Genomic DNA, 23,900 nt, shown 5'->3' on the forward strand with positions numbered 1-23,900 from the left:
ATATATACTATCTTAAGAATTAGGATTTGAAGATGAATGACAGAGCCCTGCCTCAAAAACACTTTGTGAAGAAATTGTGAAGAATATTTAGGGCAGGTGAGATGGTTTAATAGTTTTAACTGAAATCTAAGCAAAATATTGTGAGAACCCAGAAGACAAATTTCCACTTGAAGAATTTAAAGAAAGTACTTTTGGAAAATATTAGTAAAAGATCTTAAAAAATTGGCATGATTCTTCATATAGAATTTACATAAATACAGTCATTTAAGACTGAAAGTTTCAAGAATGCAGAATGATAACAGGAGGATACAGATGAAAATGCAATGTGAGGTGAGCCTTGAATTATATAGCAGAGGGGCTGAATAGTGAAGACCTTGAATGCCTTAATGGAGTCTGAAGTAGTAGAAAGCATCAAGCTTTTATACTATTTTTTAATAAAGCTAATCTCTTTATTAAAAGAGTAAACAGTAACCAAATGATGTATGTGCATATACAACTTAGATACATATTACAAAAATTACAAAATACATTGGTATAAATATTTGATGCTGCTTGGAACAGTAAAAACTCGGATCTTGTTCACATCCTAGCTTTGCTAGTTTCTAGTTTGCATTTTGAACATTTGTTGGGTCTTAATGTCAGATTTCTTTCTGGGATGAGTGTGGCTTAGAACAGTGTATAAAAAGGACAAGGAAGGGTCAAAGTAACTAGTACCTTTTGTTTTCGCTTACTGTTTGTGCTCATCTTCCCACTCTAATCAGCTCTTCTCGGTTTCCTGGCATGACTCATTTTGAACCTTTCTTTGGGTTAAACTACCCCAAGGGCTGTTCATACTTTCCCAGCCAACTAAGCATCAAAAGTTTTTCCAGGCCTATTTCTTGGCAGCCAGAGGTTTTTCTATTCCATAGCCAAAAATGATATATCCATTCTGCTTAGGCTGTTAGCTAAGAATGTGAGATGACCTTATGCTGCATTCCCTGCATTCTCAATGTGCTAGACGTTCCCATTCACGGTCTTCTGATTCTTTGGGGGCCTCCCCCCTACCCCATGCTGCATCAGAGCTGAAAGGGAAAAAAAACAGTCACTTTGGGTGCCATCCTGGTGTGCTGGCCTTCATCTGGTGAGAGATTTTCTCTATCAGCAACTTCCCTGCTAGTTAGCTTGTAAGTATTTTGAAGTCTAAGGCTGTGACATTGGAAATATTTTTCTTAGTTGTAAAAATGAAGTTTTAAAATTTACATAATTTACAACTGCTCTTTGTTCTTCTCAGTTGTCTATAACAGGCTTACAGATTCCTTATCATCCAGCTTCTGTTTGTTTGCTTTCATTAGCAATCTAAGTTTTCGTTACCATTAACTTTTAAACATATATTTACACAGTATATTTCTAAACTTTTATGTTCTATAATTATACAAGTTAGCAGTTTTTGAAGGCCTGTGATACAGGAATATAAATAGGTAGGTAGGTAAGTAGATAGATAGATACACACACAGATATATATATATATATGTAGATGTATACAATAAACTGGAAAATTCTGAAAGAGATGGGAATATCAGACCACCTGACCTGCCTCTTGAGAAATCTGTATGCAGGTCAGAAAGCAACAGTTAGAATTGGACATGGAACAACAGACTGGTTTCAAATAGGAAAAGGAGTACGTCAAGGCTGTATATTGTCACCCTGCTTATTTAACTTATATGCAGAGTACATCATGGGAAACGCTGGACTAGAAGAAACACAAGCTGGAATCAAGATTGCCAGGAGAAATATCAATAACCTCAGATATGCAGATGACACCACGCTTATGGCAGAAAGTGAAGAGGAGCTAAAAAGCCTCTTGATGAAAGTGAAAGAGGGGAGTGAAAAAGTTGGCTTAAAGCTCAACATTCAGAAAATGAAGATCATGGCATCTGGTCCCATCACTTCATGGGAAATAGATGGGGAAACAGTGGAAATAGTGTCAGACTTTATTTTTGGGGGCTCCAAAATCACTGCAGATGGTGATTGCAGCCATGAAATTAAAAGACGCTTACTCCTTGGAAGAAAAGTTATGACCAACCTAGATAGCATATTCAAAAGCAGAGACATTACTTTGCTGACTAAGGTCCGTCTAGTCAAGGCTATGGTTTTCCAGTGGTCATGTATGGATGTGAGAGTTGGGCTGTGAAGAAGGCTGAGTGCCAAAGAATTGATGCTTTTGAACTGTGATGTTGGAGAAGACTCTTGCAAGTCCCTTGGACTGCAGGGAGAGCCAACCAGTCCATCCTAAAGGAGATCAATCCTGGGATTTCTTTGGAAGGAATGATGCTAAAGCTGAAACTCCAGTACTTTGGCCACCTCATGTGAAGAGTTGACTCATTGGAAAAGACTGTGATGCTGGGAGGGATTGGGGGCAGGAGGAGAAGGGGACGACAGAGGATGAGATGGCTGGATGGCATCACTGACTTGATGGACATGAGTTTGAATAGACTCCCATAGTTGGTGATGGACAGGGAAGCCTGGCCTGCTGCGAATCATGGGGTCACAGAGTTGGACATGACTGAGCGACTGATCTGATCTGATATATATATATATATATATATTCTAATGTAATTCTTCCATCACCCCTCAGAGATATGTGCCTCTGACAAATAAGAAAGTTCAGACTAGTTAACATTTATTAATTTTTTGATGTTACAAGTCCAGTGAGTGGGAAAAGCCTCATTTTATCCAGTTTTTATTTGACTCCTATCACAGGAGAGTTTTTATATATGTACAGTGAGGTAAGAATTTATTTTTAATGTTGTTAATTCAAGGTGTATATTTAGTAAGGATTTTTCTTCATACATAAATCATAATGTCAGTGAAATCACATTTCAGATGTGAAGAAAACAAGAGTCTATATGTTTATTTGTGAACTAGGTGAATTTTCAAGCCTTCCTGTCCTGTTATAAATGGTGTCAGAACTGATTCAGAGTTAGGTAATTAGCACTGTGTTTCTCCAGCGGGCTTTTGTTCCTTTTATTCTGCTCTAGAACCCCCTAACATACTTTACAAGAGGATTGTCTATTTCATGGTGTGAAACTATTCCTCTTAAAGTTGCATAAGAGAGTTTATAATCATTAATTCCATCCTCTATCCAAATGAACTGTGTGTAATTTATGTCCTAGAAAACCAATGTATGTTATACCATTTGGAGTATAGATATTGCAAAACCTTAAATCATCCAGTAGGTTTGATTCATTTTCAGAAAAAATATTTGTATTGTTTTGCTTGAATGTTCTTGTTCTTTGGGGACTCGTGGGTACAAGGGAGAAGTCCAGCCAAATGCTGGTCAGAATGTACCCATCCTAGCAAATCAGGCTGATCCTAATCCTGAGTGCAGCAAAATGTGTTCATAACTTAAATAAACTCAAGATGCCGAATGAATCATAAAGGGAGCCGCATGTCCTCTGCCAAGGTGTCATTTTCATTAAGTGTGAGATTGCACCTGAAGGACAGTTTAATTTGCAGCTGCTAAAAATATTTCGACAGAGTGGTACTGTTATAAGTGGCAGGTGGTGCCCAAACGTGAATTTTGCAAGAAATGCCATGTGTGGGATGAGGTGTGGAAGAATGTCAAGGGGTGCTAAAGGAGATAAAGGGGAAAAGAGAAGAGAAGTGTATTTACTCAGCATCTATTGCTATTTTCATGATTAAAGACCCCATGTTTCACATGATAGCATTGGCCCAAGATTATTAAATGTCATTATTTGTTCAGCTTCTATCCCAAGCTCAGGGGCATTGCAAAGGTAGCACAGTACCTGTAAAGGCAACGTTTCTTCCCCAAAGGCATACCATTTGTAAGCTATTCAGATGAGAGAATCTTTCCAACTCTATTTACCCTTCATAGTGTTTACATTGCAGTTGTATGCTGGCAAGATTAATGCACTTTGATCTTGCTTAAATGGATTTTGCCCCTTTCTTTTGATGTTCAGCTTTTGCTATATATCCACATGAACTTCCTGCTTCGCATGGCAAGAAATATTGTCAAATTGTACAAGCTCAAAGGTTTTGTTAAATCATTCTCACTTGGGATTTTGTGAACTTTACAGAGTAGAGCAATTTACAGAGTTGCAATGTGGAAAAGTATCTAGGGGCATTGTAACTATTTACATTATTAAAAATCCTGTATGTGCATGTCTGTTATTTTGAATGGACTTGGCCATATTAAAATCAGGAATTTGTATCTGGAAATAGGCAATCACTGATTTAATGGGTTACAGAACACAAATTTTAAAAGAAAAAGTAACTAGTGGGTTTGGGTTTTTCATTTCTGCTTGCCATTTGCTGGAAGTACTGGAAGTAGAATAACTTCCTCTGTAAATGCCAGGAATTTTCTTAGATTCCTAAAGAGAACTAACAAAATAGGTCAATCTAGATGAATTTTGGTAAAACTTTTCCATGCAGTATTTTTGATGACAGGGCAAGTTATTGAATACTTGAAGTTTTGCAGGACAGTGGTAATCTCTGACTTCTAATATATGTGTTATTCTTAGCTCCATAAAATGAAGAGGCATACTTTCTGATATTTTAATCCTACTGATGAAATCTAAATTTGAACAATTGCAAACACATAATCTATTTTACTACATTAGTTACCTAACACAAAGGGATACAATCAAAAACAAAAAGCTTCTTCTCAATTAAAATACCATTTATAACATTTCAGAAGAACCTTTTGAAAAACCACTATGGTATAATAACTCTTAGAAATAGTTGCAGTTTAAATAAACACATCTAAACATTTCTTTAACCAGGGACTTAAACATTGTCAAAGCTATGATGAGTTCTGTTCATTCCCAAGCTTTAACAAACTACGTCCAAAAGCAATAAAATGTGATATATCTTAAAAAAAAAAAACTGCACATTTTAGTTCAGCAAATTCATTCATCTGTTTCTTCATTTAGTCATTCAGGAGCAATGTTCTGTTTGAGAAATTATGCTTAGACTGGAAGAAATAGGGGGAAAATAGGGAGATCATCTTATAATAATAAAGAGGAAAGAAAATACATCATTAAACAGAGTTTTATGGATTCGAATTGAGGAACATGCACCAGGTGCTAAGAAAGGGTTTATATGTTAAAAGGAGGTAGAATGTACCAGGGGGATTGAAGAAGGTAAGGCCACAGGCAGGGAAAACATGAATGTGGGTGCCAGGGCAGAAGAGATAAGGGCATGCATTTAGGTAGCTGCAGTGAGATAGATTCACAATATGCTCAGGGGAGTTTTTGGTCTATTAGAAGCTGAAGGTAAGAGAGGGAGAAATAATGGACAAATGCCTGTCATAAAAAAAAAAATGAAGGTGAGCATCATAAAAAAAGAAAAGAATTAAATGATTTAGAAGAGATAGAAGCCAATTTTCCTCCATGTTATGTGAACTAAAGGACTGTGAAGATGGTAGATGTGTTTTCTGGAATGATATGTGGGCTTGCTAAGGAGTTAATAAAGGGAAATGTGGTAGGTTCTACTGAAAGATAAGTCAAAGGGTTTAGTCCATGAATGGTGTGGCTTGCCTTTAGTTTATTGTCTATATTAGAGACTGTGAATAATGCAGCTGACAAGGTTTCCCACTTCCTCTTCTTGCTAGAAAGCTCTGAGCCAAAATCATGGTCCATCTTGAGCATATGTATTGATAAATGTAGTATCTACTTTTAGCCCTGTTACTGACCTGGAATAGTATCAGCCCTATAGCCCTTTCTGGTTGCCACATTTTGATTTATGGTGGTCTTATCCTATGACATTTGAAATCTGTTATTTAAAAATACATGGTATAAATGCATTTGTACTTATTTTTGTAGCACTGTATGGATAGATGCCTTAGAAGAAATAGATAATACATGTATAAGTTAGATTATTCCAAAAATATAACTGTAAAGTGAAAAGACTGAGTTTTGCTGGCAAAGTTAATGCTATAAAACAGGGGAAAGAAATGAAAATTATAGCAAGAATACGTTTGAAAATAAATTTAGAGTACCAAACAGAAGTCCTGCAGGAGATGGAGGCAATTTAAGGTAAACTAGCATTTATATCTAGGTACTGATCTTCACATTAACCAAAATGGAAAAGTATGAGCAGAAACAGTTTTTAAAGAAAAGTTAAAGAGTTCTTTGCTGGGCATAATGAATTTAAGTTGCAATAAGATATCTAAGTAGAATACTGTAGCCAAAATTTTGAAATGCAGAATTGAATATAGGAAGAAAAAAAAGGCTGATGTAGTCTGGTGATACTTCAAGCTACAAAAGTGAATAAATTCCCAAAGGAAAAAACTTTTAAAATATAATAAAATTAAGAATATTAAAATAGTAGAAGAAATACTAGGAGATGGCTTTATTTATAGGAATAGAAGGAAATAAGAGGTGTCTGAAAATAAATTTAAGGAACATATATATTTAGGGTTTTAGGAAAAATAGTCCCAAAGGAAATGGTGAAGATTATTATTAACAATTGAGGTTCAGAGTCAAAAAAAAAAAAAAAAGGCACAAGCCAGAAAAACAAAAAAAAATTTTGGAAAGATGTGACTGCTTTATTGTGCCAATGGCTGATGACAACCAAAGGAGGATGAGTAATCAGTTGGCTGGTGAGGTGGTTCCTGTTGATTAACATTAAGAACACTACCAGTTGGGAAAGAACTCTGGTATCTCCTGATCTAAGGGATAACTTCAAAACCATCTCCCACCAAAGATGCACTAAACTGGGCTAGTCTTCCTTCTCCACTCTCAAATCTATTCTCCTCAGTTGTTCCATCTCAGTAAATGATCCTTATCCAACCAGATGTTTAAATCAACTGTTTCAAAAGAGACACATGTACCCCAATGTTCATCGCAGCACTGTTTATAATAGCCAGGAACTGGAAACAACCTAGATTTCCATCAGCAGATGAATGGATAAGAAAGCTGTGGTACATATACACAATGGAGTATTACCCAGCCATTAAAAAGAATACATTTGAATCAGTTCTAATGAGATGGATGAAACTGGAGACGATTATACAGAGTGAAATAAGCCAGAAAGAAAAACACCAATACAGTATACTAACACGTATATATGGAATTTAGAAAATGGCAATGATGACCCTGTATGCAAGACAGCAAAAGAGACACAGATGTATAGAACGGACTTTTGGACTCTGAGGGAGAAGAAAAGGGTGGGATGATTCGGGAGAATGGCATTGAAACATGTATGCTATCATGTAAGAAACGAATCGCCAGTCTAGGTTCAATACAGGATACAGGATGCTTGGGGCTGGTGCACGGGGATGATCCAGAGAGATGATATGGGGTGGGAGGTGGGAAGGGGGTTCATGTTTGGGAACTCAGGTACACCCGTGGTGGATTCATGTCAATGTATGGCAAACCAATACAGTATTGTAAAGTAAAATAAAGTTAAAAAATTTTAAATAAAAAAGTAAAAAATAATAAAATAAATCAACTGTTTCTTTAATTTGTCCATGATTTTTCTTACTGCTTCTCATAGCCAGTGTCTTATCAGTGAACGTAATTCAGTTTTTCTACTTTCACAGTCTCTGCATTTGTCTCCTCTGTGATACAAGTCCACATCACCATAATTTCTAACCAGCCTTCAAAGTAATCTTCTTGCCTTCGTTCTTGCCCCAGTATATATGTATTTTTTCCTACAGAAGCCCGTGATCTTCTAAAAATAGAAACCTGATAATGTCATTACTAAGTTTAAAATACTGGTTTCCCTTTTAGCCATTAGGAAAATAAACTACTGAACAATAAACTTCCTTCTTACTGTGGCTTAACTTTGTCATCATCTCTGACCACCTCCCTCCTCTGTTGTGTAAAATTCTCTGTGGTTTCTGTAACCTCGCACCTGTGTTCCTTCTACCTGGGAAACTCCTAGATATTCTTCAGGTCTTGAATTGTATGTCATTTCTTCTGAGAAAAACTTTCCCTAATTCCATCAAAGCAAGATCAGTTTTCTCTTCATTTTTCATTACAGTCATTTCAAACTCTCTATTTTTGCAAATTATGTGCAATTTAATAATTTCTGTGTTTAATTGTTGGTATTCTCTCACAGACAGTAAGCACCATGTAGGTAGAAAACATTTCCCCTGATCCTCCACAATTAGGAGCACAGAGCAAGTGCTTAGGAAATATTTGATAAATGAAAATACAAATAGTGAGAGATTGTATGAAGAAGGGAGATTGTTTATTGGAGCAACCAACAGTCTGTAGATGACTGGATTGAGAGCAAATAGAGAGAGGCCTTAGACATATAAAGGAAGAGCAGTCATTCTTCCACAGAATGGAAGTAAAGAAAGATTGGGTGGGGAAGGAAGCAAAAGAAGGGAGTTCTTACTAAATGGCTTTGATCTCAGTGGTATAGCAGATAAATAATCCATCTTTGGAGGATAAATTGAGAGATGATCCATTAGTTATTTTGAAGACAGTGAGAATGATTTTAAACAGCAGCAGATAATAAGTCTAAAGTGAGTCACTAAAAGTAAATAAAATAATTCCTTAGCAACGTTAGCATTTAGGATGAATAGTTTGAATGTATGTACATCCATTTACAAAGACTATATGATTTTCTTCATCCTTGCTTAGGTATGAAGACAGAGAGAGGAAAGTTCTGGGGTTGTATAGGCGGGTAACTGGAGGTTTAGGAGGCCAAGAAGTTCTAGGATGATAAGGAAGACAATTAGAATGACTGGATTAGATAAAGAGGAGGATTCACCAGAGAGGAGAGAAATAGACTGAGAATGACAGAGAGGGGCAAGGAAGAGAAAGGCAAATTTTGGGCTCCTGAGAAACAGAAAATGAATAGTGAGCAAAGGTTTGGGCCAAAAAATAAATATATATAAGATTTTCTAAATTCAATATATTAAAAGAATGGCTTCTTTTAAATTTTTGGAAAACATCAACTAAAGACCAGATTTATTTTGAAATTAGAGTGAATATTTTGTTCAAGATAATGATGTAAATTTCTTATAGCCAAGTCACATTAAATTGACTTTGTTTTTCTTCGATATTCTCTTTTTCTATTGTAATATGTTTATTATTTTCTGTGTATAATGGTACTTTTTGTCATATCTGAAGTTATGTCAGATTTAATTTGGCTACCAAATCCTCTGTTCGTATAGTGTCAGGTACTAAAGAGATAATCGGATTGAAGGCCTTTTAACAGTGTTATACATGATAACTTGCTTGATTTCCCACTAGAATCCACTTGTGTAAGATGATAATTATCCTCACATATTTTAGAGACAGACCATGATACCAACTTAAGATAATATCTATAAGTACAAAATACCATTTGCTTTGTTTTTATCTATTCTTCTGTCATCACTTTTGCTTGATTATAACTTTCTGGAAGAAATCTATGACCAACCTAGACAGCATATTAAAAAGCAGAAATATTACTTTGCTGACAAAGGTCCATATAGTCAAAGCTGTGGTTTTTCCAGTAGTCATGTATGGATGTGAGATTTTGACATTAAAGAAAGCTGAGCACCAAAGAACTGATGCTTTTGAACTGTGGTGTTGAAGACTCTTGAGAGTCCCTTGGACTGCAAGGAGATCAAACCAGTCAATCCTAAACGAAATCAGTCCTGAATATTCATTGGAAGGACTGATGCTGAAACTGAAGCTCTAATACTTTGGCCACCTGATGCAAAGAACTGACTCATTGGAAAAGACCCTGATGCTGCGAAAGTTTGAAGGCAGGAGGAGAAGCGGATGACAGAGGATGAGATAGTTGGATAGCATCACCGACTTGATGGACATGAGTGTGATCAAGCTTCAGGAGTTGCTGATGGACAGGGAAGCTTGGCATACTGCAGTCCATGGGGTTGTGAAGAGTCAGACACAACTGAGCAACTGAACTGAACTGAACCTATTTGAGAACCAGGAAGGGATTGGCATACTTGGCTAGGAGTAAGGTATGGGAGGAAGAATAGGTAGAAGAGAAGGCGTGAAGAGTAGCAGGGACCATCATAGATGGCTTCGTTACTGTAAGGAGTTTGTGTTTTACTGCCAGTGATTCAAAAAGATATAGGAGGGTTTAGAGAAGTAGTGATGTATCAGAGATACGCACTGACCTATTCTGTGGAGACACAGCGAACTCAAGGGTGATGCCAGGGTTTGGAGCTTGAGTATCTAGTAAATGGCATTCCCACTTAGTGAGATGGGGTACAACTTGAGAGAACTTGGTTTGCTTTGTTTTATAGGAATCTTACCTCTCCCTTCCCACACAGTTTTTACTGGAAAGGGGAATAGACCAATTGGTAGTGTGATTTAAACTATTTTATGCTTAAAAAAAAAGAATAACAATGATGATGGCAATAAGTGATGCTTGATAGCTCTTCCAGTTTACAAAATATTTTAATATCCAATAATGCATCTGCATTGTCTGGCTACACTGAGGGTTTCTGTATCTATTCCTGATTTTTATTGGAAAAAAAAGTAATTTTTTGAAACATAAGTGATTTGTAACATACTTTAAAATGCATAAAGAACAGTTTGCATCTGCTGAAAAGGAGTGAACCAAGGAAAATTAGCTCTTGAAACATGTCAAATAGGAGTTAAAAGAAAATTGAAAATAGACTATAATGAATGATCTTATTTACCCAATTGTGAATTAATACATGTGCTATAATTTGTCTCTCAGATCCAAGGTTCATTAGTGCCCACCTCATCCCAGAGAGTGACAACCCTGAAGATGACAAAGTGTACTTTTTCTTCCGTGAAAACGCAATAGATGGAGAACACACTGGAAAAGCCACTCACGCTAGAATAGGTCAGATATGCAAGGTGAGGTAAAGAGAAAATGAGAGCATCATTGCCTAATCACAGTTTTTTTCTCCTTTCCCATCTTTGTACAAGTCTAATAAAAATACGGCTAAAAAGCCTGCCTGATCATTATAAATATTTAAATGGCAAAAACATATTATAGTTGCTTATGTATAACCTTGTAGTCAAACATGCAGGTGGAGGTTGCCACATACTATTTCACAAGTACAGTAAGTAATGCTAGTTTGAAATTCTAGAGAAATAATTTTTTATATTACCTTGGAAAATAGTTTTTGTATTCTCAGACCTAGTAAAGTTTCCTACAGTGTGTAGGTTTTCAATGAATATATTTTGTTGGAAATAGCTAAAGAATGAATACAAAAGAAAAAACAATATAGCTTATTTTTATAAATTTATTGCATTCAGTGTGCACATACAAAGCAAACATACATAATTTTGAAGCTGTGAGCTTTCATATACTGTATGGCACAAAATTGGATGTGAGATGCATTATAATGTTAGACAGAATAAAAAATTTGTCAGTAAATACTTAAGGTTAAATAGTGTGAACATATGGTAACAGTATTGTTCTTACCCTCTATACTGTAAAATATAGTATATATGCAATATGATTAAAGCCAACTATTATTGTATTATTAAAGCACCTTTCATCTCAAGAAAATCATAGGGACAAAGTCAATTATTGTCTTCAAATGAAATTATTTTTTAAAAAATAATGAAATTTTACAAATCCCTATCTTAGAAGAGGGGCATAACCTCTTTTGTTCCACAATCATGATTTAATTTTTTATCTAGTATGTTAAATTACTGGAAAATTATAAGTTTTAATGATCTGGAAACATACAAATGATATATGAATATATGAGAATCTTTTCTCCACAAAATATAGAGCATCATTAAAAGCACTGCTTACAAGGGTTAAAAAAAATCTTTATACTAAATAAAATCATATAAACAAAATATAAATCAGTGTTATAATTTTGAGGAAAAGATATTTCTTCAAAAATATGCACATAAATACTATTTTAAAAGCCTAGAAGTTACCAGTAAAAGCATATCATCATAATAGAGTTTATTGCTACATTGAGTTACAGTTAATTTTCATTTTCAGGGAGCAGTTACTTTTTCAATATGTTACTCTGGAATGACTTCTTTACTAAAATTTTTCTGATATTTTTTTCAACATGCTATTTATAAAGTCAGAATTATTTCAACTGTTCGAACTTATAAAAATATTTAATGCTTAGCATGCTTTTCTGTTGTATTTTGAGTATGGGTTATGAGGCATGCAGTTATTCTTTCATTCAATAAATACTCATTAAGTGCTACTATGTGCAAATGTGCTTATTTCCATGAACCAGCTTACTTAGATGGATAAAATCTTACTACGTAAGAGAGAGAGACTTAAAGCAGGCAAAACAGACACAAGAGTAATATTGTCCATTGCAAAGTGGTAACAGAATGGAAAAAGTACAGTGACTGTTTAATGCTAAGGGGTATTTATTACAAGTCACTCCTTGAATTAGGTTTGAATGAATAGATTGCACCAACAGCAGGATGAGAATGCAGTTACTTATATCTAGTCATTTACAATTCCTTTATCAATTTGAAAAATGAGGAATTGCATTTTGTGTATGTTTCATATACAAAAGATACGAGACAATTAAACTAATATTTTAAATTATCATTTGCACGCACAGTTTTTAAAACCGTTATTCCCTCCATTCAGAATGACTTTGGGGGCCACAGAAGTCTGGTGAATAAATGGACAACATTCCTCAAAGCTCGTCTCATTTGCTCAGTGCCAGGCCCAAATGGCATCGACACTCATTTTGATGAATTGCGTAAGTAGCTAATGACGTTGATGTTGCATAGAGTATATTTGTTCAGGCTTTGCCATAACCTTCAGAAATGCAAATTTCCCTAATTTTATTTTTAAACAGAGGATGTATTCCTGATGAATTCTAAAGATCCTAAAAATCCAGTTGTATATGGAGTGTTTACAACTTCCAGGTAAAGAGCATTTTATTCTCTTATTATCATAGAAAATCCATGTCCTTTGGACACTGTTTTAAGTGTCCATATTTGTGAAAATATGTTTTTGAAAGAACAATGTTGGCTTAACCTTTGAGCTCTTGTGCATTCTTGGGTGCTTGAAATAAGTCATGATGTAAATCATTTTATACATAAATTTTAGCAAAGAAGGTCATTACTATAAATTTAACAATGAAATGCATGCCATGCATGCCATGCCCTATGTATAGCTTTGACTTGAAAAATTTGAATGAAATATAAAATATTATAAACATAGAATGGGGATGATCCAGAGAGATGATATGGGGTGGGAGGTGGGAGGGGGGTTCATGTTTGGGAACTCATGTACACCCGTGGTGGATTCATGTCAATGTATGGCAAAACCAATACAGTATTGTAAAGTAAAATAAACTAAAAATAAAAATTTTTTTAAAAATAAAAAATGAAATCTATGTTTTATTAACAGTTTATAGTAATATAAACTAAGGGTGAAAAATCTTTTTTTCCTCTTCTCTCCTTTCTCTTCTCTCTTGTCCTTACCCTCCTTCTCCCTCACCTCCTCCATCTCCCTCCTCCTTCTCCACCTCCCTCTCTCTTCCCCTCCTCCTTTCCTCATTTTCATCTCCCTCAAAGCTCTTGCTGTCAATCAAATAGCTTATTTTCTGACTGTTCTCTTCAGCATAAAGTTTATATTACCTGGAGTTGCTGAATTAAATATATATTTAATATATAAATAGTGTTATGTATTTGGATATGTATAAATGTTTAAAAGGGAAATAATTTAAAATCAAAAGTCAGGAAAAGTGCTGCAAAGGACTGTGATACCATAAAGAAAGATTAAACTACAATGTCCAACACTGATTTATTCTGTAAGTATTAAAACCATTAAAATTTGATTGGACATATTCACTTAATTTTTTAAAGTAACATGATATGAATGTACATATTTGTGTCATATATTGTCTGTTTATGACATGAATACATATATTCTGTGAGTACTTAGGGGCTTCCCAGGTGGCGCTGGTGGTAAAGAACCTGCCTGCCCATGCAGGAGATGTAAGAGATGCAAGTCGGATCCCTGTGTCGGGAGTTCCCCTGGAGGAGGACGTGGCAACCCACTCCAGTATTCTGGCCTGGAGAATCCCATGGACAGAGGAGCCTGGAAGACTATAGTCCATAGTGTCACACAGAGTCAGACATGACTCAGACATGACTGAAGCAACTAAGCACGCACACATTAGTACTAAAGATGGTTTCATCCATGCCTTCTAATTTTGAGCAATGATAATTTGTTCTCTTACATCTTATTAAAATATATATACATGCAGCTTTAAAAATACTAAACACTATTTGAGAATTTATGTTCAGGTATTGATAATTGCTATCTGAAATTTAAGACATCAGCATAAATAGCTCTGTCACTGTATAAAAATGAAATTCTGTATTTGTTCTCCTTTTTAGTAACATCTTCAAGGGGTCAGCCGTGTGCATGTATAGCATGAGTGATGTGAGAAGGGTGTTCCTTGGACCATATGCTCACAGGGATGGTCCCAACTACCAGTGGGTGCCTTATCAAGGAAGAGTCCCTTACCCACGACCAGGAACTGTAAGTGACCTAGGTGTTCAAGACAGGAAATGAGTACCTTTATGCTGAAGACTTAACAAAAAAGCAGCTGTGCACATATTTAATGCAGATTATAAAAAAGAATGATTCCAAGACTATAAATGAAAGCAAGATGAGGATTTTGTCTGATACCTTGAAATTCCACATTTAACGACGTGTTCTTCAGAGGCATCAGTGTTTAAGTTCAGTGCCTACCAGTAATTATTACCCATAATTTCTGAAAAATAGAAACTGAACAGATAGCTTTTCTTATTTTCTTTTCTGAAAGGGATATAGTAAAAATGGCTTTCATGGAGAGCTGAGACAGTTAAGATGTACCTGGACTTGTTCTCTTTGATCGTGGTGAAGGCTCAAGAATTGCCATTAAGTAGGAGGAAAACGTTTTTAACCAGTATTTTCTTCCTGTGAAAATCCCTCAAATAGGTAAAGAAGATATGCAAGAAATAAAAATACCTCATGGAACAGGGCCCCCATATTTTAACAGATGCTGTCTACTCTCACTGGCCCCTCTCCTCCAGCAATCCTAGGCACACTCCAGCTCAAAAAAATTGGACAGAGCTCATAATAAAACCAGATTTAAGCCTACAGTTTAAAGTAGGGAGAAAAAAAGAAAAAAATCAATATGGTCAAAAGTAAGCAAAGTCATCAATATGATGTCAGAAGTTCTAAAATATGTGGATGGATTCATCCAGTGCAACATTTTCTAACCCTAAAAATCTTTAAGGAAATAATTTCATATGATGAAAAAACTTGTTCTTTAAATTTGTTTGTTTAATTTCACATGAGTTTTATTGTTTAATTCAAGTAAATACTGTTTTTATATGATTTTATTGGACATAGAATGCTTTTTAATCTTATTTGTTTTCTGTATTGCTAAAATTACTTATTAGCATTTCGTAAAGGTTACTTCTAGTTGATGGATTTTGTAAATAAAAAATTAAATAGACTTTCAGAAGAATAAATGAATAAGATAGAATATCCATTGATTATAAGAAGCCAAATGGTTTTATAAAAATGCGTATGATATTTACTCCATTTCTTAATGATCAACTGTTTTACTTTGTTGATGGACAGTTTTATAACTTATGGCTGTTTTTAATTTCTCTGACTAATTAATGTCAGTGTATTCTAATTATAAACTTGCTCTGGGCTTACTTCAACAAACTTGGTGAAAGTCTTCCATTAGATACTGTGCTTTTATTTGGAGCTGCAGAGTATTTGATCTGAAGATGTCTACAGTGTGTTTAGAATTAATAGCAATTAAAATTTTACTTTGTGTCAGGCCTATTTATATGTATATGTATATTATATTCAGTAGCCCAATTATTGTCCCCATCTTACAGATCAAGACTCTGAGGCAAAGAAAGGAGCCAGGACTAATTCAGGCAGTTTGGTTCTAGAGCGTGAATTCTCACCCATTATTCACAGATAGTTGTTATAACATGGAAAATCATGGCAGCAATTTGCACCAAGTGCTGGAGGCAGAAGGCAGAAGGCCTTAATTCCTTCTCTAAGCCAGGAGTTAGAGAAGGGCTTCCAAGAGGAGATAGCACCTTGCCCTGTGAATAAAATTCACTTAGATGAATCCATTAATTTCAAAAGTGGGCTTCTGAGAATATGCCATTCCATCAACACTACTGGAGAAAAACACAGTAAATGGCCTTCAAACAGTGTGTCAATAGAATGGCATTTTCTTTATTTTTAAACAAAAACCTACAGCTTAAGTAGTACTAAATACAATGATAAAAGCTAGGCAAGAGAGTGAGACAAATTATAAGATAAAAATCTAAAATAAATAAATCTCTTAATATGTAATCTTACATTTCTAAATTTTTGCAGGTTATTTCTAAATGGTGGTAGAAAAGCAAAAAAAAAATAATGTCATAAAATATGTTTTATTGTTTCTTTTAGGAGTTTATACAGCTATACAGCTACTTGATATTTCATTAAATATTTTTTAAATTTACTAAAACAGAAATAATTCCCTAAATCCCTTAACTGATATATTAATGTGTTATTGTGTGTATATCTGGTTACTATATACATATATATTCATAGTTAGATAGACACTCTTCCCATTTCAAAACAAGTTTTATTTATTTCATTTCTCATGAATTATTAATGATCTATATCAAGGTAATGACAAAGACAATTGATTTCTCCTTCTAAGCCTCTTGCAAGATCAGGAACCACTTAATTACATTTCAGCTTTCAAACTCTTAAACTAAATGGCAGAAATTACCTAAGTGTAAGGCAAAAAAGCAAGAAACGGTGATATTGTACTCTAAAAGCTTTTACCATATAACTAAATGCAATGAAAAAGAGACAGACTAAAATCGGAATTTTCTTGTTTCTGTTTTATTGCCCTAAATGGAGCATTTAAGTCAGAGTTGATGTCATGGCAGTATACAACACTGCATTCTGTCTGGCTTTCTATGGCCATCATCTTTTCTGCTTGCTCCAGTGTGTTTGGTCAGTTTCTGTGCCATACAAATTGGTAACACTTTGAGTAACACATCTTCTTTTCCCTAAAGTTACTGTAATTATTAATGAAATAATATTTTTGGTACTTTTGTAGTATTTTTTCAGGATTATATTAAAATAAAGCAATAAAGAACAGTTTATAGTTTCTTCATTTGAAAGGAACATATTTATGTTTAGCATGATATCATAGGGAAATATGAATGTATCCAAGAAAATTATTGACTTTTTCTAAACTAATGATTAATTACATTCAGTGATAACATATTTCATTCACTATCAAATTCTTCATTGATAACGTAATGTAGATGGTATTGTCACTAATAAAAAGCATCAGACTTCTGTACCCTGAGTTCACTAGATACGTTTATAGTTCTTGGTGAGAAATGATGACATCCCATTGAGACTTAGGATATGTTTAGAAAATATATACTACATATTATATCTACTAATTTAAGTAACATTATTTTATTTTTGATTTTAACAGTTACTTTAAAAAATTTGCAGATTTAAATTCTAGACAATTGAGGCCATATAATATATAAATTATAATCCTATTCATTATATTGTAATCAAAAGATATTATTCTCTTTATCTTAATAGTGTCCCAGTAAAACTTTTGGTGGATTTGACTCTACAAAAGACCTTCCTGATGATGTTATAACATTTGCAAGAAGTCATCCAGCCATGTACAATCCAGTATTTCCTATCAATAACCGGCCGATAATGATCAAAACAGATGTAAATTATCAGTTTACACAAATTGTGGTAGATCGAGTGGATGCAGAAGATGGCCAGTATGATGTCATGTTTATTGGAACAGGTAAATGTTTTAACTTCAGCTCTAAATGTTCTTCCAGAACATTGCATTTAACTAATTAAGTATACTAAAAACGGAGGGAATGTTTCATAGTCACTGTCAAGGTATGCTATGCTGTGCTTAGTCATTCACTCATGTCTGACTCTTTGTGACCTCATGGACTGTAACCCGTCAAGCTCCTCTGTCCATGGGGATTCTCTCAGCAAGAATACTGCAGTGGGCTGTCATGCCCTCTTCCATGGGATCTTGCCAAACAGGGATCCAACCCAGGTCTCCCACATTGCAGGCTGATTCTTTACCATCTGAGCCACCAGGGAAGCCCAGAATACTGGACTGGATAGACTGTCCTTTCACCAGGGGATCTTCCCAACCCAGGAATTGAACTGGGGCTCAGGGTATAGTTAACCTCTGATAAATGACTAAAAAAACCCTGAACATTGTCCCATTCTAATGTGTCATATTTTTAGACAAGTTGACATTATTAACTTAAATCTCCTTTTCAATCAAAAGTTGATAAATTTAGTCAGGTAAAGATAATGATTAGGTGAACAATCAGTGTCTATAATTGAGTCATAACTCTTTTTTGACCAGTGGTTTTTCAGGACAAAGATATTGCTCAAACCATGCATAAAATTCCCAAGACAGTCAATAAATGTTCTATAATATACTGATGCAAAACTATCTGAACTTTAAAATTATCATAGAGTGCAAAAACCTTCCAGAAAATAAATTTTGGCAACAAAATTTGTTTAGTCTGTTTACCATACAATGAGAAACAAAACAAAGCAAACCAAACTTCATCAGAAAAACAACAAAGTGGACATAAGGAATCAGCATATACATTTTAGATTCATTGCTGCATAAATTTAACAGTATATCTTACCAATTATGTGACTAGAAACAAGTATTTTGTAGGTAGGTATATTTTTAGAATGAATTCCATTGCTGCTATAACATATTACTCTATTTCCCCCTTACTCTCTTTAATAATACTATTTTGAAAGCACCAGTTACAAATCTGAAGCTTGCTACTTAGGGTCAGATTCCAAGGTAATAAATTCCTGGTCTCCATTAACGTTAACTGACATAAATCAGTGGGAAACAGAGTGAGTGCTCCACTGAAATCTTGTGTAATAACATTTATTTTCCCTTGGTGAGAAACAGAGAAAAAAATTGCATTAACTATAGGAGAATGGCACCTGTGCAATAAGTGCTTTGAAGACTTAAAGTTTTATAACAAAAATTGTGAAATACTTAATGTTATCAGGTGTAACAGTGTCAGGTTCTGAGCAATACATTATAGTTTCCTTTTATGAGGGAGAAAGTTTCTCTATCAAATTAAAGAATCCCAGTGAGACTTGGAGTTCAGTAAAAGTCAATGAATTGCAAGTATCAACTTCTGGTTATAAATATCTTGAGAAATTATAAGATGATAGGATTTCTCTTCAATAAATATTAGTTTGTCATTTAATGTCAAATTATAATTAGATCTCTCTACAGAGTAGTTAAGCTTGTTCGATAAAGTCGCACTTGCCTTTTTCTTCACCTCTGGCCTTTAATATTGAAAAGTCCCCCACTCATTGTCACTGCAACAATAGCTTGCTTCTGGCAGTTTGACCAAAGAAATCCAAGCTTGAGTTTTCAATTCTTCTTGGGACATGAGCTGTCTTTAAAGGAACCAATTTTATGAGCATGTTGAACATCTGATGTTGTGGATGGCTATTGGTCAGCACAGAACAGGGTCATCTGTCAGCAAAGTAAATTGATTACAGTAATTTTACCTTTTAACTAAGTTGCACATTGATCCTGGTTGAGTAATCTGATTCAATTTGTGTGAAATTGTTTGAAATACTACTCAGTAAAACTTGATCTGGAACACAGATAAGGTTATGTTTGGATACTGGAGACCGATCAGAGGCACAGAGTAGATTAACCTAATTTACCTTTAATCTTTGGTGTTATGAGTAGTCTAAGGTCCTGTAAACATAGAAAGACCCTCTTAAAAGACAGCTTTAAAAAAAAAAAAAAAACTTTTCAAGGGATACACTAGCCGCCTTTCTTGAGCTCACATACCACATCATATTGATCCCCTGAAAATGGTTATCTGTGGTATGAATACTCTGAATTATTTTTATGGTGTAACATTTTTTACAGACAAGATTTTTCTTCTCAAATAATTTGTCTGTTAAACTTGATTAAAATGAGCCATCCATAGCTAAAAATAATTCCATTTCATAACTGATGAAAAGGAATATCAAAGAGTCAAATTTTTGAATTTCATAAATCCCTGTTCTTTCTTCTGTCAAGAATAGGAATGCATCGCTAAATACTGGAAAATTAGGCTTCCCAGGTGGTGTAGTTGGTAAGGTTGGTAAAGAATATGTGTGTCAATGCAGGAGATCCAAGAGATGTGGGTTAGATCCCTGGGTTGGGAAGAGACCCTGGAGTCGGAAATGGTAACCCACTGCAGTATTTGTGCCTGGAAACTTCCATGCACAGAAATGCTGGTGGGGGTTGCAAGAGTCAGACGCAGCTGAGCATGTACACAAGTAGCTTCTTAACCCAACTTAGAGTAAAAATGGCAACTCTTATCATTAAAACAGTTTGTATCTTTTAGCAATGAATAAACAATACTTGAAATCTCTATTAAAAAGGATTCACTTTAAGTTATTTTATTATTTATAATGATGAATTTAAATTTTTTAAGCACTCTAATATGTTAGTATGTTAATTAAACCAAAGCCAAAATTGATTAGGCCAAATATTGAAAAACACTCTAATAAGTAATCTAGTATTTATTATGAGAAGTCAGATTAGCACTAAATGGTCATTGAGCTGTCTTTTTAGGGACCTCTAAGTACTAAAGCCTTCCTCATGGGAAGATGGTGAGCAGTTGGGCTCTGAAGCTCAACTACTTTTGTTGCTTGGCAACATTGCTTCCATTTTGCTTGAATATTAAATATTGATAGTAGTTCCTGATTTCATGACAAGAACGAGAAAAACTTGTCATGTCAAAGTGTAATTTTTCTTTTTTATTTTTTATTGGATGAAAGATTCTTCAGTTTCTATAGTGCTTTAAATTTTCAAAAGTTTCACACAGATGATTCCATATAACCCCATAATAATCCTTTTTTTTGCTCCTACCCCTATACTGTCCCTCCCCCATTCTCTCTTCCCACTGTTAACCACTCATTTTGTTCTCTATATCTGAGTCTGCTTATTCTTTTGTTATATTCTAGTTTGTTGTATTTTTTAGATTCCACGTATAAGATAGATAGTGTTTGTCTGACTCATTTTACTTAGCATAATGCCCTCCAAGTCCATCGATATTGCTATAAATGCAAAATTTCTTTCTTTTTATGGCTGAGTAGTATTCCATTATATATACAACAATTTCATGGATGGAGGAGCCTGGTAGACTGCAGTCCATGGGGTCGCGAAAAGTCGGATGTGACTAAGTGACTTCACTTTCTCTTTTCACTTTCATGCATTGGAGAAGGAAATGGCAACCTACTCCAGTATTCTTGCCTGGAGAATCCCAGGGACCACAGAGCCTGGTGGGCTGCTGTCTATGGGATCACACAGAGTCGAACACGACTGAAGTGACTTAGCAACATACACATACCACATCTTCTTTATCCATTCATCTGTTGACAGACACCTAGGTTATGTGCATACCTTGGTAGTTGTAAATAACACTGCTGTGAATATGGGAGTGCATGTATCTTTTTAAGCTAGTGTTCTTGGTTCTTTTCTGATATGTACCCAGCAGTATGGTTGTTCTGATTTTAGTTTTTTGACAAGCCCCTATACTGTCAAATTGATACTATTTTTAATTTAGTTTTTTTTTGAGACACCTGATAATTGAGATTAAAAATAAAAATAATCCAACTTAATGATTATATATATATATTTTTTAATAACACAGGTTTAGAATAAAACCACCTTCAAAGCTTCATTTATTTCTAAAAAATTCAGTTGTTTTTATTCCATAGCTACATTTATATTTTATCTAGTTTCATGAAATACATTTGAATATATATTACTAATGCTATACCAATAAAATAAATTTTAAAATGCTGACATCAAAATGCCATTCTTTCTATTCAATTACTGATATAATTTATTAGCACTAAACTCTCTTTAGATCTGTTTAAATTGTGGTGTTCTGTACTTTCTTTCAAAGATGTTGGAACTGTTCTTAAAGTAGTTTCAATTCCTAAGGAGACCTGGCATGATTTAGAAGAAGTTCTGCTTGAAGAAATGACAGTTTTTCGGGTGAGTGCTGCTTAATTTCAAGTGTCAACAAGTTCGCTTGTATGTCCTTCCCCTAGGACAGCTGCACACTGATCTTGGTATGGACAAGTAGTCTAGCATACCCTTCTAATTAGCCTGTCAATTAAAAAGCCAGACTAGTCAAAATAAACCTTGAAACTTTCAATGCTAGTTAAATCTAAAAATGTAAAGAAATATATCCTTGGCTCATATTTTGTTTTCTCAGTGATAAATTATATGATTTACATTTTATACTATTAATATAAGTTACCTCACTGAACAAACTCTGTGTGCCTCCCGCCTCCCAAATCCCTTCTTTCACACTTTATGGTATAACTGGGGTGACAGATGACTTCCATGAATGTATTAAAGAAATACATTCAGAATGAAGGAATGAAGACATTTCAGTAATTTAAAAAATCTTATTTGTGAGTTGTTTTATCACATTTTTATAAAGAAATCATTTGTTAGCAAAAGAAAATGTTGACGGTTTTCATATCACTGGTGGAAAATTTGTTACAAATTCCTAGTCTTTACAAGTAAGAAAGGTACTGGTAGTTGTCCCTTTGTTGTGAATCACTTATGGCTCAGCTAAGTTTATACAAGACTGGGGATAGAGGCAGCAGTTCATGTGTTGCAGTGAGAGAAGAAAAGTAAAGTAATTTAACATATACCACAGTCCTTTTTTCCTTTTAGAAAATCAGCCAGGAGGAAGTTTGAATTGAAGCACACCTTGGTATGAATTATTTATGAAACATAACAGAGAAATGATGCCTATCAAAGGTGTTATTTCAGTTTTTGATAGAAGAAGGTAAAAATAATCAAACAATTATAACTAAAAATAAATTGAATTATTTAGTGGACAGAAAATGAGAAATGTCGGATCTAGTCTCACAACTTAAAATTACCTTATTTAGTCTCCAGGAATCTCACACACTTTATCTATAAAGTGAAGTGCCTGTATTGAAATTTTCAGTTGATAAAATATTTTGATTGTAAGCAAAATCTTCCCAAGACTTCTTTTAACCCTGTACTTATTAACTCAGTAGGGCTTTTGCTGCCTATTTCAGTAATTGTTTGAAGAGAAAATAAAGTAAAATATGGCAAGTTCCTAATTGATATTGATTCAGGTAAAATTGTAATTGGCTTTGAAACATGTAACTGATAAATCATGACACAGACACCTAGTAGTAACTAAGAAATGTTCTACTGGGAAGGTCTTAGGTTCCTGAATCATACCTACATAATAGTTCTGTTTGGACCACAAACAGTACATCTGCGCTTTCCCATCAGTATAGACAGGGAAAATAATACCTATCTCACAAGAAAGCTAGAAGAATTAGAGACACTATCTGTGGAATCTCCAGGACAGTGCTAGTTACTGTGCTCAGAATCTTATCGTCAATATAGTTTTATTTGTTGTAGTTTGTCTACAGTGAATATAAGCTGCATTTACAGTAGCTTTCTCTGCTAATCCTTGGTTTAAGTCTTAAAATCACACAATCATTATAATTCTGCTACGATTTTTAAAAATTAAGTACTTGGACCTTATTTTGTCTGTTACAGAATGATGACTAACTCCTATCTTTCACTGCCTCCCATTTCAGAATTTACATATTGATACTTTAGCCTACAAATTCAAAAATACAGTTATCCAAATGGAATGTGTCAGTCGTATAGAGTCCATTTAGATTTAGCAAACAAATTATAGACACTTAGAGTCGGACACGACTGAACAACTTTACTTTTCACTTTCATGCATTGGAGAAGGAAATGGCAACCCTCTCCAGTGTTCTTGCCTGGAGAATCCCAGGACGGGGGAGCCTGGTGGGCTGCCGTCTATGGGGTCGCATAGAGTCGGACACGA

The 23,900-nt window shown here is 34.6% G+C and overlaps 1 protein-coding gene across 4 annotated transcripts in view; it reads left to right on the plus strand.

The window, feature by feature from the left end:
• Positions 1–23,900, plus strand: part of SEMA3A (semaphorin 3A) — a 548,751-nt gene that overhangs the window by 479,871 nt on the left and 44,980 nt on the right. For all 4 annotated transcript variants that reach the window (XM_060414987.1, XM_042248468.2, XM_060414985.1 and 1 more), the window contains 6 exons: positions 10,657–10,799; positions 12,529–12,643; positions 12,743–12,812; positions 14,295–14,439; positions 17,542–17,761; positions 21,945–22,036. In XM_060414987.1, coding sequence (XP_060270970.1) covers positions 10,657–10,799; positions 12,529–12,643; positions 12,743–12,812; positions 14,295–14,439; positions 17,542–17,761; positions 21,945–22,036 — 785 coding nt within the window. The remainder of the gene's footprint in view (positions 1–10,656; positions 10,800–12,528; positions 12,644–12,742; positions 12,813–14,294; positions 14,440–17,541; positions 17,762–21,944; positions 22,037–23,900) is intronic.

The sequence above is a fragment of the Ovis aries genome, chromosome 4 (assembly GCF_016772045.2).
Source record: "Ovis aries strain OAR_USU_Benz2616 breed Rambouillet chromosome 4, ARS-UI_Ramb_v3.0, whole genome shotgun sequence".
Classification (NCBI taxonomy): Eukaryota; Metazoa; Chordata; class Mammalia; order Artiodactyla; family Bovidae; genus Ovis; species Ovis aries.